This window comes from Copadichromis virginalis, linkage group LG9 (assembly GCF_057382275.1).
Source record: "Copadichromis virginalis isolate Kocher_CV1m ecotype Utaka linkage group LG9, C_Virginalis_male_GT1.1, whole genome shotgun sequence".
Classification (NCBI taxonomy): Eukaryota; Metazoa; Chordata; class Actinopteri; order Cichliformes; family Cichlidae; genus Copadichromis; species Copadichromis virginalis.
Genome location: NC_140626.1, coordinates 10,283,814 through 10,299,821, shown reverse-complemented (window position 1 = coordinate 10,299,821; position 16,008 = coordinate 10,283,814). Strand labels below are relative to the sequence as shown.

Here is a 16,008-nt window from a genome sequence, read left to right as displayed (position 1 = left end):
CCTCTCCTGTAGATGCCTCTCAAACTGCATCAGTTCAACCCCGAGTTGAATTATTTCAAGACCGAGATGAGCCCATCTGTTTTGCTGAAATCCAAGAAGACATGTGGTCAGTGCTTGACTACCTCCCCGTCTCTCAGCAGTCTAATGTGCTCTCCTCTCCTCATTCACACAACTACTCGACTCCTAAACAAAATCTCATCTGTCCTGCTGATTCCCCTCCATCCAAACTGGCGTCCTCCCCTGTTGCATTCACTGAATTGCCGTCAACAACCCCCATCTTTTGCCAACTAATGAAAAACAATAATTTCACTATAGACGATTGGACCGATTTCAATTGAATTAAACTGTTACTCCTGTTATTTCAACATCTGTCTTTGTGTAAATAAATGAAAAAACAAACAAAAGATGCTTCTGTCATAAGTTACAGCAGGATGAAACAACCTTCATGTAGTTCTTGTTTTTAACCCTGCAAACCTTCTTTAGTTCTTTTGTTTCCTTTCATATTCAGCACACATCTGTCAGTGTCCACTAACTGTCAGGGAAAAGCCAGATAAAAACACTGTGGGGTCTTTTGGGACACGTGCTCGTTGGGTTTACTCATAGATATCAGAAATGATCTGTTCTGTATTCAAAGGATACACGAAGGACGTTTGTATTAAATGCAATATAGCGACTGATCATATGCTGGTTTCTTTGGGGGCTTTTCACCAACATGTTACACAAATCCAGTTTCTAACTGAAAAGAAAATCCTTCACCATTTTCTAATCAAATTCCCTGGTTTCCCATGTCAGAGATGTCATGGCTGAAAGGATCATCGCATATTGAGCTCAAAGCTAAACTCTTGTGTAGGGCCTCTTTCCATGTTGCACCATTCATTTTAAAAAGTCCTGGTAACAAGAGACAGAGGTGACTTGATGTATTACAGTTACTTCCCAATTTACAGAAATGATGTGACTTCTGACATTTTCCTAGCAGGAAATGTGCTACTGTGGGACACTGAAAGAATAAACAGCAAGGCACGTTTTGTTTTAATAACTTTTCTTTACTTCATTTGTATGAACTAGGTTTACCTTACAAAATCTTATACTGTATATAATGTTTTATGTTTAATTCATGTCAATGTCAGCTCGTGTTTACTCGGGTGAGCAGTACCGGCCCACAAAGAGAATGCTCTTGGTGGGTTTATGTCAGATGAAGAAGATGAAGTGATGGTCAAAGAACATTTCAAAGCCCACACTGAGAAGTTGTTCAGAAAAAGAAGTTGAACCTGACCAAGATGAAATCCAAAATTGGGAATTAATTGTTTTATTGTATTATTTTTAATGTCACATATGGTGTTGTGTAATCCGTGTATGTATTATGTGTCTCTGCTGATGTGTTTCATGCCTCACTTTCATTTTACTGTAATTAGGCTAGTTTTAAGTTTCTTGAGTATTCTGATAAGGATACTGTGTAGTATGATTTGCAAATGAAGAGGAATCAATTAGTCTTAAATTAATTGACTAAGAGAAATGAAGCGTTGGAAGAATGTTATGTTGATGACTATGAGGTTTCTGGGGTTTATTCAATAGAGCAACAACTGTGTGGGATCTTTATACAAATTCTTATATTCTATTTAGAGCTTGCTTTAAAGTATGTTAGCAAAAAAACAGCGCACGCATTCGTTTTCACGATTTTTGTTCTTCTTTAGTCATTGGGTCTTTTTAGGTGGTACCTCCAGGTACCACAAGGGGAAATGTGGTGGATTTTTGTGTGATATGTATAACTATACACTATATATCTATGTGCACTGAACATATATATTTTAACTTTCATGTAGAGTCTTAAGCACAAGACATTTTGCTTCACCATGGTTTATTAAGGTGGTGCAGTAACAGGGCAGTTAATGCTGCTGAGAGTTCTCCTGCCTAACTCGCTCTCCAGCTAACTAACCTTCCCTAACGTCTTTCATGCAGCACATGTCTGTATCTATTTTTTCTACTCTTTTACAGAGCATCTTTTTGAGTGTCTTGATTTTAATTGGATCTAAAAGGGTTGGATCTCCACATCGTTGGTGGAAGAAGATTATCAGGATGGCTTCAAAATTTGCGACTACAGCCCCTCTTCTGTGGAACCAGCTTCCAGTTTGGATTCGGGAGACAGACACTATCTCTACTTTCAAGATTAGGCTTAAAACTTTCCTCTTTGCTAAAGCATATAGTTAGGGCTGGACCAGGTGACCTTGAATCCTCCCTTAGTTATGCTGCAATAGACGTAGGCTGCCGGGGATTCCCATGATGCATTGAGTTTTTCCTTTCCAGTCACCTTTCTCACTCAGTATGAGTTAATAGACCTCTCTGCATTGAATCATATCTGTTATTAACCTCTGTCTCTCTTCCACAGCAGGTCTTTTATCCTGTTTTCCTTCTCTCACCCCAACCGGTCGCAGCAGATGGCCCCGCCCCTCCCTGAGCCTGGTTCAGCTGGAGGTTTCTTCCTGTTAAAAGGGAGTTTTTCCTTCCCACTGTCGCCCAAGTGCTTGCTCATAGGGGGTCATATGATTGTTGGGTTTTTCTCTGTATCTATGAAGCGCCTTGAGGCGACTTTTGTTGTGATTTGGCGCTATATAAATAAAATTGAATTGAATTGAATTGTGTTAACTTGTGTAGTTACACAAGTTACACAGGCAGAATGCCGTGTGAACACTGTCTCCAGGTGGAAAACAGAATGAGCGATACACCTGCTGTCAGGCCTGCAGGGTTTCTCCCTGTGATGTTCTTCTCTGTCTTGTGGTTGACATTTTTTTTTTTTACTGGCACAAATAATTTGTGGGGCGTCTTATTGTGACACCTGATTGTTGTAGTATTTTTAAAATGGCTGTGCAAAAAAATAAAAATAAGAACCCCAGATGCATTGCCTGCATTTTTAGATGAATAGTTGTATATAACTTTATTATTTACAAAATTTTTGTTTAATATTAATTTTAAAAAAAATTACCACTTATATTTGCATTTCAAGTTATGAAAATAATTTACTAAACATGTCTGTGGTTTTTATAGTAAAGAGAAAATATAACTACTACTAGGGTTTTATGTGTTTGTGTGATTTCAGACCAGTTGTTTTAATAACTGTAAATTTGGACGTGTGAGGTTGTGCTGAAAAGAATGATACCAAGAAAGACAAGGTAAAAAAAACAACAACAATCAAAAGCAGCCAAAAATGGCCAATTATATTTTGGACCTCAGAATATTGACCCAACAAATCATGAAAAATGAGGTTTCAATAATTGTTTGTGACAGTGCAGCTTTCTGGCAGTAGTAGTAGTCAGTACAATTTGATTTTTTTCTAACAAAAACAGTATGAAACTTAAGTTAGACTTGTGTTTGGAAATGAGCCCCCGCCCAGTGTTGTGTAGCTTTCTGGATTTTATACTTATTGGTTACATATTTATTTATTATACAGGCTATACAGTACACACATTTTATGTAACTGAAATGTTTAATTATGTGGGCTATAGAAAATAATTAAGTTATAGACCATATTTATATGAAACATATGCTTAATGTATATTAATCATATGTAACACCTGCATATGTGTTTAAAACAAGGCTTTGATTTTGCCACCCCATTTGATTTCCATGCCAGCCTGGAAAAATTTCTCTAGATCCGCCCCTGGACCTGTCCTGGACCAGCAACATCAAATCAGTGACTAAAAGAGCTCAGCAGCGACTGCATTTTAAGAGACGACTGAAGAAGGTGCACATCCCCAAACCCATCTTTAATACTTTCTACAGAGGTACCATGCAGAGCATCCTAACCCGCTGCATCACAGTCTGGTATGAAAACTGTCATGCGTCCAATCGCAGAGCCCTCCAGAGGATTGTGTGGACCGCACAGCGTGTTATTGGCAGCTCTCTACCCAGTCTACAGGATATTTACACCTCACTGGGAAAGCCACTAGCATCATGGCTGACCCGCATCACCCTTCCCATCAACTGTTTACCACACTTCCCTCCAGAAGACGACTGCGTCATCAGGAGCAGGTCGGCAAGATTGTGCAATAGCATTTTCCCCCAAAGCAGTTTGGCTCCTGAACACCATGGTTCCCTCCTCCGCACTGAAAACTTTGCCACACACTTCTTGGACTACATAATACTCTCCTCTAATTATTATTACTATTATGATGTGAACATTTTGTGCACTTAAATCTTACTGTGCTAATGACCCCTGCATCAGCACCTTGTTTGGAATAGCAGTGGAGAAGACATAGATTCAATGCTGCAGACGTCTGAGCAAAGAAAGCTTCTAGAAGAGTAAAGACTAGCTAGAAGAATGAAGATTCACAGAGTAAATGTGAAAATTCATCACAGGGCTCTATGCACTTGATTAACTGACCATGAGCAAGTTTGCTAGTCTGGAGCATTCAGATCCACCACAAAGACTGTTCAGTGCTCACAGAAACTGCACAATACCCAAGAGCTGCATCTGAGCCTCTACAGGCCTTAAACAGCATGTTAATGTTCAAGACAGTTTAATTAGAAAAAGACAAAACAAGTATGGTTGGTCTGGAAGGGCCGCCAGGAGAAAGCTTCTTGTCTCTAAAGAGAACACAACAACTCAGTTGAGGTTTGCAAATTTGCCCTTGAAAGCTTCTGGAGCAACATATTTTTAAAAGATGAGACTAAAGTGGAGGTTTGGTCATAATGCACAGCAGTAACTTCAGCAAAAATCAAACACAGCACAAACACCTCAAATCCACTGTCAAGTACGCTGGTTCAATTGTGGTGATTTGAGCTTGTTCTGCAGACACAAGCAATAAGCACCTTGCAGTCCACGAACTCCTCTGTATGCCAAAGTTTTCTAGAGTCAAATGTGAGGCCGTCTGTCCAACAGCTAAAGCTTCTCCTAAATTAGGCCATGCAACAGGATAATGAGCCCAAGCACAGCAGCAAATCTACTGCATGGAAGTCCAGACCTCAACCTGACAGAAATGCTGTGTATAAAGAAATGCTTGCAAATGTTGATGAATTGAAGTTATTGCTGCTAACTGCTGCTTCTGTAACCGACTCAATCATAGAATGATTATGATATTGAAAAAGACAAATGCCTGAATCCTAAATTGTGGATATCCTTTTGTTGTGATCTAAAATGTAACACTAAATGTGATTAAAACACTAAAAATCTGGACTCTTGGGCTCAACAACTGCAAGGATCACCAGCCCGAGGAAAACACAAAATACACATGACCCCGTGACAAAGACAATTCATTCTTGAATGAAGACATTGATCTGACTTTTTAAAATTTTGCCAATTGTGTTTATTATTAAATTATTGAGGAAATAGAAAGGGGGGGAGGGGTTGTAAAGAAGAAGGTAAAGGAAAGGGATAGAAAGGAGGAAAGAGATAGAGGAGAGAAAACCCCAACAATCCCCTCTGAGCAAGCACTAGGTGCGACAGTGGATAGGAAAAACTCCCTTTAAAGGAAGAAACCTATGACAGAACCAGGCTCTAGAGGAGGCAGTCAACTGTCGGGACTGGTTGGTGGGTGAGGGTGAAAAGAGAGAGGGGGGGGGGGGGGGGGAGATGGGACAGGTGATAGGAGTTAAAGGGAGACAGGGGAGGGAGAGGTGTCAGGAGAGAAAGGGAGAGAAAGAGAGAGGAGAGGTGAAAATTAAGATGGAACAGAGGTGGAGGAAGACGAGGTGACATTAGCAGTAGAAAAAGTAGAAAAAGTAGAAAAAGCAGGAGTGTCCCTCCTCCAGAAGAAGCAGAAGCGTTTTTTCTTCTTTTCCATGAGCTTTTCCACGAGCACTTTTTTCTCTAGGATGAGGGTTCTCAACTGATCGATTGTTTCTGCATTCTCCTGCTCAAGTCTCTTGCATGTTTTCTCCACTTCTTCTAATTTGGCTTGTTTGTCTTCGAGCCTTTCTTTCATTTCTTTAGATGTTGCCTCCTGCATTAGCTTTGCCTCGTGCAGCTCTGTATAACTCTGTTGTAATTTGTTGTGTGTGTCTTCCAACTGCTGACTTCTGCTCTCGATTTCTTGAAGTGAACACTGCAGGTCTTCGTTTGTTTTCTCTAGTTGTTGCTTTAGCACCTGCATCTCAGTGTTTTTGCACTTCACGTTGTCTGAAAGTTCCTCGACTTCTGTGTTTTTTCTCAGCATGTCATTGAGCTTACTCTGCATCTCTGAGCATTGGTTTTGCAGTTTTTCCTTTTCCTCTTCCAGTTCAGGTGTTTTGTAGTTCAGTTTGTTATAAAGTTCTTGCAGGTTTTGGTTTTTCCTCTCAAAGTCCTGGAGAATTTCTTTGTCTTCTTTCTGCTTTATTTCCTGTTGTTCTTGGTCTTGAAGCAGCTCTTGATATTTGTGCAGTGTTTCATCAAGCTTTACCTGCAGCGCTCCGTATTGTTCCTGCACACCTTGGAGTTGGCACTGCGTGTCTCTCTGGTCCAGTTTTTCTTTCTCTTCAAGGATTTCTTTATTCTTTTGCAGAGCTTCATCAAGCATTACTTGCGAGCCTTCGTTGTGTTTCTCGATGTTCTGAAGTTTGCAATCCAGATGTTTCTGTTTCATGTCTTGCTGTTCTTTCTCTTGAAGGAAATCTTTATTTCTTTGCAGTGCTTTATCAAGTTTCATTTTCAGCGCTGTGTATTTTTCCTGCACGTCTTCAAGCTTGCAGTCCGTTTGTTTCTGTTTAATTTCTTGTTGCTTTTGTTCTTGAAGCAACTCTTTATTTTTGTTCAGTGTTTTATCAAGCTTTACCTGAAGCGCTTTGTATTTTTCCTCCATGCCTTGGAGTTTGCACTGCTTCATGTCCTGTTGTTGTTTTTCTTGGAGGAGTTCTTTCATTTTTTGCAGAGCTTCATTAAGCTTGATTTGCAAGCCTTTGTTGTGTTTCTCCATGTCCTGGAGCTTGAAATCCATTTCCTTCTGTTTTATCTCCTGTAGCCTTTTTTCTTGAAGAAACTCTTCATTTGTGTGCGGTCTTTCATCAAGCTTTACTTGCAGCTCCTGATTCTTTTTGTCCTTCAGCACTAGTTTTTCTAGTGCTTTATCAAGCTTTGCTTGGAGCTCAAAGTTTCTTCCCTGTCTAGGAGTTCCATTTCTTTCAACTTTTGAATATCTTCCTTTTCTAGAAGCTGGTTGAATGATTTGTCTACTTGATCAGGAAGTTGAATTTTGTCTTCCTGATCACAAAGAGGAGAGTTGGGCTTTACTGTTTTTTTTCTGTTTTCTCTGAGACATGTTTGAATCTGTAAACTGTCACTCTGTTTATATCTGAATTAACTAATTTCAAGAAACTGTTGCAATTACCTGGACTGCCTCAGCCCAGGTGATGTAACATTAGCAGACAGAGGGTTTGATGTTGCAGAATCTTTGGAGCTGTGCCATGCTGAACTGAAGAGCCCAGCTTTCACCAAAAGGAAGAACTAACTGGGCCCTAGATTGCCCAATCAAATCTCTTAATGCCACCTGCCCTCTCCTACATTAACTGTGGGCTCACCTTGTAGAACAGAGTTGAGTGTGGAAGAAATGGCAAAAAATATGGAGCTGAAAAGCTGAGAGAGAAAAAGAAATGATAAATAAATCAATGTGTCAAATTAACTGACATGTTAGCTGGTAGAGTGCCCACTGCATTATATATATATCATCTCTTTTTTATAATAAATAATCAAAAACTTTATTTAAACTAAGATTTTAAAAAATATGTGCAGTGATTGATGTGCTCTCAGACATGTGCTTCAATCCACACACAAATACAAAACAATCTGACCACACGTACAACTGTTTCACAAACTCTATAAAGCATTCACACTCCAATGGATGCATCAGAAAGCAGCTTGGGATTACAATCTTGTCCAAGGATATTTCGCCTGCAGACTGGAGCAGCCAGGGATCAAACCAGAAAACTTTCTGATCAAAAGCTGACTTGTGCTAAATGCTGAACGGCAGCCAACCCATTTTAGCCATTTAATGAATGTGCCATTTAATCTTGGCTGCAGCCAAGATTAAATGGCACATTCATTAATTACAGAGTTACGGATTGTTACATGGAACTCAAAAGAAATAATGAACCCATCTCGTGTCCTGTGTCTTCTATAGCTGTCTGTACTTTTACCTCCAAAGTTCATCAGCAAACATGTTTGCAGGCCTCTAATTATCAGGCTGTACTCAAGCGCTTGAATTCAACCTAAAAGCTGTGCTGTCATACAGAACCAAGTACCCTCCGCGGAAACTATAGCTAATGTCACAACTGGATCTGATGAGACAGCTATGATTTCTGGACTCGAAGTAAATAATCCTGAATCAATTTATACAACATCAGTTTGTTTGTTTTGCTTTCATAACAAATAGTTTGAGCCATATACAAATACAGAAGTGACAAAAGGAAACATATTTACAATCCAAAGTCAGACTAACAGTTTTCAGTAGCACAGTCTTTTATTTACAGTCTGCTTCTCCTGGTGGTAAACCTCTATCACATGTTTGGATTAAAAATTAGGCCTATATAGCTGCTGGTTCCAGCTTAAGCAATATGTTAAAAATACTAAATTCTTCATTGATTTGAGCTGTGGGGTTTGCTATACACTGGCAGAAAATTGTAGAGTAAATGGTGAAAACGAACAAACCAAATAACAAGATCCTTGAATTCCATCTTTTTTATTAACAGAAACTCCAACAAATTTGTGCCCAATTGATGATGTTTGGGACATGAAAAGTCCAGTCCAGCAGGTGGCGGTAATGCGCCTTAAAGCTTTAACCGCCAAAAAATACAAGAGCAGAAGAAGAAGAAGCCGAGTTCCCGCTTTATGGCGTTTTTCTCTCCGATTATTGTCAAGACTGATTTAAAGGTAAGCACCGAGCTAATATTAATCCGAGTCTAGTTAATCTTGAGTTTAGCTCCTGAATGAGTCTTTCTGTTGCTCTCCTCGGTGTCTCTTCTCAAGTTTTTGTGAACAAGTTGGAAAAAAAAATCTGACTAAATTGACTCAAGCTGCTTTAAACTAATTCACAGAAAGATATCAGCAAAAGGTTGTGAAACACAGAGAAGAAAAGAATTTTATTAGAAGAAAGCTTTTAAATGAGCTCATTGTAATCAGAGTTTCTGTTGTTTTATTAGTCTGTTATTAAGGCTACTTAGCATCTCTGTGGCACCTGCACAGCTTATGAATGCAGCTTGCTAACTAAGCTAGCTAGCGCCACCCTTCTTCCATATAAGGTCACTTCCGGCTCCAAAAGACCCAACATGTTGGCGGTAAAAGTGCTATAATGAAATACATTTATGAGAAATGTAAAAATAAATGTGTTCCAGGCTAAAACACAGCTGCCTTTATCAGCGCAAAGTTGTGATGAGGCTTACTCAGATGATGGCTCAGATTTCTACACCCACTCGGATATACAGATGAAATCAAGACAAGTACATCAATACAAAAATTCACACGATTGTTCAAAATATAATAAATTGCATGAATATAGGAAATCTTCCTCTCAGTGACTGAGTTGTCTCATTGTGTCCTCATTTTTTATAAATCAAGGCCTGAGTAACCCAACCTTAAGTGTTCATTAAGGTTTTTGTCACATAGATAGAAAATAAACTCAGAGATTAAGCGGCTGTTATAAACAGAGTGATTAGTTTATGTAAAAAATGTAGTTTGTTGTTGTTCTGGTTTACGTGCTGAAAATGGTTTTATTTGTGTATGTTCAATGTGTTAGACTTGTACATAGTTAAATATATGATCAAATAATGTTGAATCCTGGATATGGATTTGTAAGCAATGAAATTTGAAATAAGGGGGTAGGAACAAGAAAACTTCACCCTACTCCTTTTCGAGCACACACATTCTGTAGACATAGATATTTACATGAAAACTTGATGATTTTTAAGTTTTGTTATTTTTATTTTTTTCTGTTGTTATTTCAATTATATTTGCATGTTTGAAATAAATTTTATCTATCTATCTATCTATCTATCTATCTATCTATCTATCTATCATTTCTCACGGCACACGTATATTGTCGGGTTTTTTCTTGGCCAGGGCATATTTTAAAGAGGAATTGCTCTCCTGGTACTGGTGTGCCATACTGCTGAATTTGGTATCGGTGTTCAAACCTTTTGTGTTTGTTTCAAACAAGTTGTCCACCCAAGGAAGCTAAAATGTGTTCTGTGTGTTCTCAGATGAACATATAAGACACTTTGACTCTTCAGTGCAGTGTGGAGCTTAACAAAGTTCTGTTTTGTGTCCCAGCTGATCAGGAGGAGGAGAAGAGTCTGACGGAGCAGCAGAGGAAATTTCAGCTACTTGGACTCAGCTCAGCCACTGCAGAGAAAACAATGAGCTCAACACAGAAGGTGACAGATACTAGTGTTAAGAAATACTCCATTAAAAGCTGAAGTACTGATACAGTATGTATATTTTATGCTAAACTAAGTGAACCTTGTGCAATATTAATGTAATGTAGAAATAATGTATACAATGTATACAATGCCTACATCTTAGACGGTGACGTTGCCTCTAAACATCAAAATGAGCAGGAAGATGTTAAAGTGGGATTCAGCAGGATTCAACCCTAAAATCAGCTGTAGTGGCTCAGTGTGGGGAAAAGGGTCACAGCTCACAATCATTTCTATTGAGAGCTCCAGTAGATTTTTTTTAATGTGCAGGCTGTGATCAGCTGACCTGCTGCTCTCTGTGAATTCAACCAGATGTCAGCAGATGTTTCACGAGTTGTCCTGGCTGATTTCCTTTCTCTACACTGACAGTACACTGTCTTTATATTAGACACTATACTGTTGATATGTGGGTGGAGCTCAGTGAATGAATGTCAGCATCATGAGCTTAAGTTTAAGTTAATCTCTGCTACACTTGATGTAATCTAACTCTGACATGAGCACCACAGTCACTGTGCACCAGTCACACACTGTTCTTTACTTAAATCCATCACATTATAGTAAACTTGCCTGCTTATCCTGCACTAACCTGCAGAGGATTTTACTGCAGTCTTTACATCACATTGTGAGACAAACTGCACACAAACAGTTTGTGTGTTTACTGATGTTTGTTGGGCTGATAGAATCGCTGCATTTGAAATTACCTGCCACATAAAAAATATTACTCCATTTATTCTCGCTCGTCTTCTGTATTGCTAACTAGATGTTGAAATACCACGACCGCAACTTATCAGCACCTGCAGTCGTTCAGGTTCTGGTGGTGTTTGGTGCCACACTCCACCTTCAGGTTTAAAACTAGTGTTAATGGAGGGAGTTTGAAGCTTCAGTTTGTTCAATGACTGCATTTCACTCACTGACTCTGTATCTCTGTCACTGCAGGACCAACATGGACCGAGAAGTCAGCGCTCTCAGGAGGCCGACAAACCTCACAGAAGAAAGAGAGAGAAAAAAAACACCTGTGACGAGTGTGGGAAGGATTTTACCTGGAAGTTTAAACTAAAACAACATCAGCTCATCCACACTGGAGAGAGACCGTTCAGCTGTGACTTGTGTGGAAAGTCGTTTTCCTGGAAGAATTCCCTGAAAAGACACCAAGTCGTCCACAGTGGAGTTAAAGCTTACAGCTGTGATCAGTGTGGCAGAGCTTTTACTCGAAGTAGCCACTTACAGAGTCATCTAGTTACCCACTCTGGAGTTAAGGCATACAGCTGTGACATCTGTGGAAAAACCTTCAGCCAGCTAGGGTACCGAAATATACACCTACGCATTCACTCCGGAGAAGATGTGTACTGGTGTGATCAGTGTGGTAAATACTTTACAACAGACGCACAGTTACAACACCACATGTTTACCCACACTGAGGAGAGACCTTATCAATGTGACCTGTGTGAGAAGACTTTTAAAACTCCACAGTACCTGAGAGAACACCAACAGATCCACACCAGAAAGAGACTCTACAAGTGCAGTTACTGTGAGGTTTGTATTTTTATTTTATTCTTGTAAGTTCAGTCTGACTGTTTGGAACAAGTGTGCTCATTAAATCGTGTTAGCATGTTAGCACTTCTACTGCACCGAAGAGTAGCTCTGAGCCATTATTCAGGTTTTCATTTCATTTAAGTGTAAGTCAGATGTTACTGTAATATTAAATAAGTATTGCTGTAGTATTATGGTGGTAGTATTGTAGTTATTGTAGCCCAGTAAACTGAGTGTGTTAATTGAAACAGTAAAATGTAATTGGACGTCTGCAGAGATGCTCTTTATTTCAGGCGACTTCCAGGATAAAAGTGTTGAAGGACTGACTTACACTGTCTTTGTGTCTTTGTTTAGAAGCAGAGCGACACAGATGGATCCACTTCTCAACCCTGTCATCGCTGTGGTGGTGGGAAAGACTTTCGTTGTGACATCTGTGGAAAAACTTTCAGTCAGCAAGCCGGCCTAAAAATACATCAACGTAAACACACTGGAGACAAACTGAAATACTGCAAAGAATGTGGGAGAAGCTTCCCCACATCAGCTGACTTAAAACGACATGAACTCTTTCACAGTGGGGTCAAGAAGCACCTCTGTGATCAGTGTGGGTCATCCTTCACCACTGCAAGTCAGCTTAAAAGACACAAACGAGTCCACACAGGAGCGAAACCATACAAGTGCAGACACTGTGACAAAAGCTTCTCACAGTCAGGTAGTCGTAACGAGCATGAACGTACACACATGGAAGGAAACTACAGCTGTGAGCAGTGTGACAAGAGCTTCAGTAATCTCAGTTCATACTCTGCACACAAACGATCCCACGTTACTAATAAACTGTTTCACTGTTACCACTGTGCCAAAACATTCACTTCATCATCTGCTCTGTGCAAACATCAGCGCGATCACGCAGGGCTGAAATCATTCCCATCACAGGATCAGAGTGAATCTGAAGAGAGAGAGACATCCTCTGGTTTCAGAGTCCAACTTAAAACCCTGGAGATCAGGCTCCACAGAGTTCAGGTCGGCTCTCCTTAAGTTTAAGTTAAAGTTCAAATGAGGCTGTGAATCAAACTGTTCCTATAGTTCAATGTTAATCTTTATAAATTGTTCTTCTGTTTGTGTTCAGTCGTTACCTTTTTTTTTCAGTGGTTGGATTAAAAATCAGTTTTCTGTTGTTTAAGTTTTTATTGAATGTATTTTGTTAAATAAAGTTAAAATATTGTTAAATAAAGAATTGTTTGAACGACAAAGATTTTGAGCCATGATGTCATTTCCTGTATTTCAGAGTAAAGACTGAAGTGACAAATGGAAACATGTTTACAGTCATGGAATAAACACTGATGGGTCATCTGTAGGAAGTTCTATTGCTGACCTGACAGACTCGACCTTGTTTACAAAGAAAGAAAGGAACTGATGACATGTGTCAGCAGAGGCTTTCAGGGTTGTTTAGAGTAGAGCTGATAGTCTTAAAGAGAACATGGCGATTATGACAATTTAACACAATGATCTGAGAAAAATATCTGTTTCTCTCATTTTTACTGTATTCTGATCAAATTTCCAACATTCTTTTAACATTTCAAAAGAAACCTGCAAATTGTCTTTCTTCCACTTTCACACTTGGCCCTAAAAACACCAACATCCGTGCATCACCCTTGTGTCAGTCTAATGAACCTAACATGTGATTGATACATAACACACATTCACACTGGCTGCATATATCAGTCCGGGGGGGCAGAGCAGAACTCTGTATGAATCAGACGCGCTCACATATTCAGGCTTTCCAGAGGCGTTTACCATCAGAAGAAGCAGAACAATGAATCATCAGCACCCTGCAGAAGAACACAGCAAGCAACAACTCTAACAATAAAGACGTGCTGGAGCCAAAAGATGCAGATAGCGAGTTTTAAACGATAACGCACAGGATCAAAGGGGGAGAGGGTAAAAACCCACTGCCTCCTGAGATAAAGATCAGCAAGTCAAGCTGGCAGCAGACGACACAAAACGCTCTCTGGAGGAGGCGGCGACTGTGGAGCAGGCCAACGGAGAGGCGGATCGGCAGACAGGAAGCTCCCGGGGTCCCACAACAAGATGTTGCGCGTCAGACTGGAGCAGGATATCCCCATGTTGGTGACACTGCCCATCGAGGTACAGCCCAACTTGGCAAACCAACCCTTCCCTTTCTTGGACACCACACTGGCTGATCTGGGCATCCAAGACTGAGTCTCACTCCGTGTGGGGACGTTTTTTTGTTTTTGTTTGTTTTTTAAGAAGCAATCATGTGTATATATTCAGCTCAGAGCTGAAGGAGAGGGTGGTTTGGGTTGACACCAAGAAGACCCATCCTAGAGGTACGGCGGTGGGATCCAACTGCAGGGATGTGGTCAGATGGCAGTCTGTGGAAATCAGGTGACAGTGAGAGCAACTTGATTTTCCTATTTTGTCCTTCAGATACGAGTGAAAGCCCAGATGCCAGGAGACAAGCAGCTCCAGGAGGTCCTGTACAGCACCGAGGTCCACACTGACCGCTCCTTCTGCTGCACTGGAATGGATATCCTGCCCTGGAAACAGACGTGTGCAGGTCTAGAAGCAGTTTAAATCCCATACTTTTTTGATCTGTGAGGCTCTTAATGTCACGTCTGCAGCCATGAAAGTCAGCTCAGGGTTTCTTGATTCTGATTTTTCTTTGCTGTGTCACATTTAGCTCATATCTGCATTGCCATGCCCTGAAAACAAGCTGCCGAGCTTTAGTCAGGCTCAGGGACAACGGGAGATCTGAGGAGCAACACGATGAGAACAACTAAAACTGAACAAACTTAACATCTGATTACCTTTTTTATTTGTAAGAAAAAGTTTAACATGAACGCGCCAACTGTCCACAGCAAAGCTTATTATGACAAGACTGCTTTTATTCAGTGATGTCAAAGTGTCATCACTTCATACCTCTGAACTGACATTAGATGTATTGCATACCTTGTTAGAATTACACTGTTGAAGCATTTGTAAAAAGCTTCTGTCCTTGTTAATTTATGTTTTAGGATAAGTTTTTGGGCTGTGTAAGGTCACAGGTTGCATTTCTGAGCAGAGTAGTAAAGGTAAAGTAAGTGTTTTCAAAACTAGCCACTCAGCATGTGTACAAACAGTGAGAAATCTCTGAAGAAAACCGTTTGAAGGAGCAAGAACACACGCGTTTCTCCACAGGTTAAAGCCCGCTTTAATAATCAATATGAATCAAAGACTTCTGTCAACACAAAATAAATGTAAGGAAACACATCCAGTTTCTATAACTGACGACAAGCTTGGACCACAGTGATCTAAACTCATCCTCTACATTGGAAATGTAAACAAATGTAAATGTGGTTTTTACTGTACCAGAGCAGGGCTGTGTGTGTAGAGCACAGCCAGGCAGCTGAACACTGTATTGTTCTCTTTTTGGTCCTCTTCGAGCGGGAGACGAGCCACCAAAGCTGGCAACACCGGTCAGTGAACACATTCAGTTTTCAGGCCCCTCTTCTGTGGAACCAGCTTCCAGTTTGGATTCAGAAGACAAGATTTCAAGATTAGGCTTAAAACTTTCCTCTTTGGTAAAGCATATATTTAGGGCTGGACCAGGTGACCCTGAATCCTCCCTTAGTTATGCTGCAATAGATGTAGCCTGCCGGGGATTCCCATGATGCATTGAGTTTTTCCTTTCCAGTCTCCTTTCTCACTCAGTATGAGTTAATAGACGTCTCTGCATTGAATCATATCTGTTATTAACCTCTGTCTCTCTTCCACAGCATGTCTTTATCCTGTCTTCCTTCTCTCACCCCAACCGGTCACAGAAGATGGCCCCGCCCCTCCCTGAGCCTGGTTCTGCTGGAGGTTTCTTCCTGTTAAAGGGGAGTTTTTCCTTCCCACTGTCGCCAAAGTGCTTGCTCATAGGGGGTCATATGATTGTTGGGTTTTTCTCTGTATCTATGAAGCGCCTTGAGGCGACTTTTGTTGTGATTTGGCGCTATATAAATAAAATTGAATTGAATTGAATTATCTGAGGAAGAAGCAGAGTTGGTTTGTTTCCAGCTGAAATCATCCAGGCTCAGGAATTTGAATTGATCCACATCATTTCTG

The 16,008-nt window shown here is 40.3% G+C and overlaps 1 protein-coding gene across 1 annotated transcript; it reads left to right on the top strand.

Annotated features, from left to right (window-relative positions):
- The first annotated feature begins 8,527 nt into the window (after nucleotides 1–8,527).
- LOC146701272 (uncharacterized) lies at nucleotides 8,528–13,151 on the top strand. Its single transcript, XM_085467721.1, has 5 exons — nucleotides 8,528–8,833; nucleotides 10,133–10,139; nucleotides 10,229–10,332; nucleotides 11,311–11,907; nucleotides 12,259–13,151. The coding sequence occupies exons 1-5, from the start codon at nucleotides 8,792–8,794 to the stop codon at nucleotides 12,934–12,936; spliced, it is 1,428 nt and encodes a 475-aa protein (XP_085323847.1). The 5' UTR covers nucleotides 8,528–8,791; the 3' UTR covers nucleotides 12,937–13,151.
- Nucleotides 13,152–16,008: the final 2,857 nt, after the last annotated feature.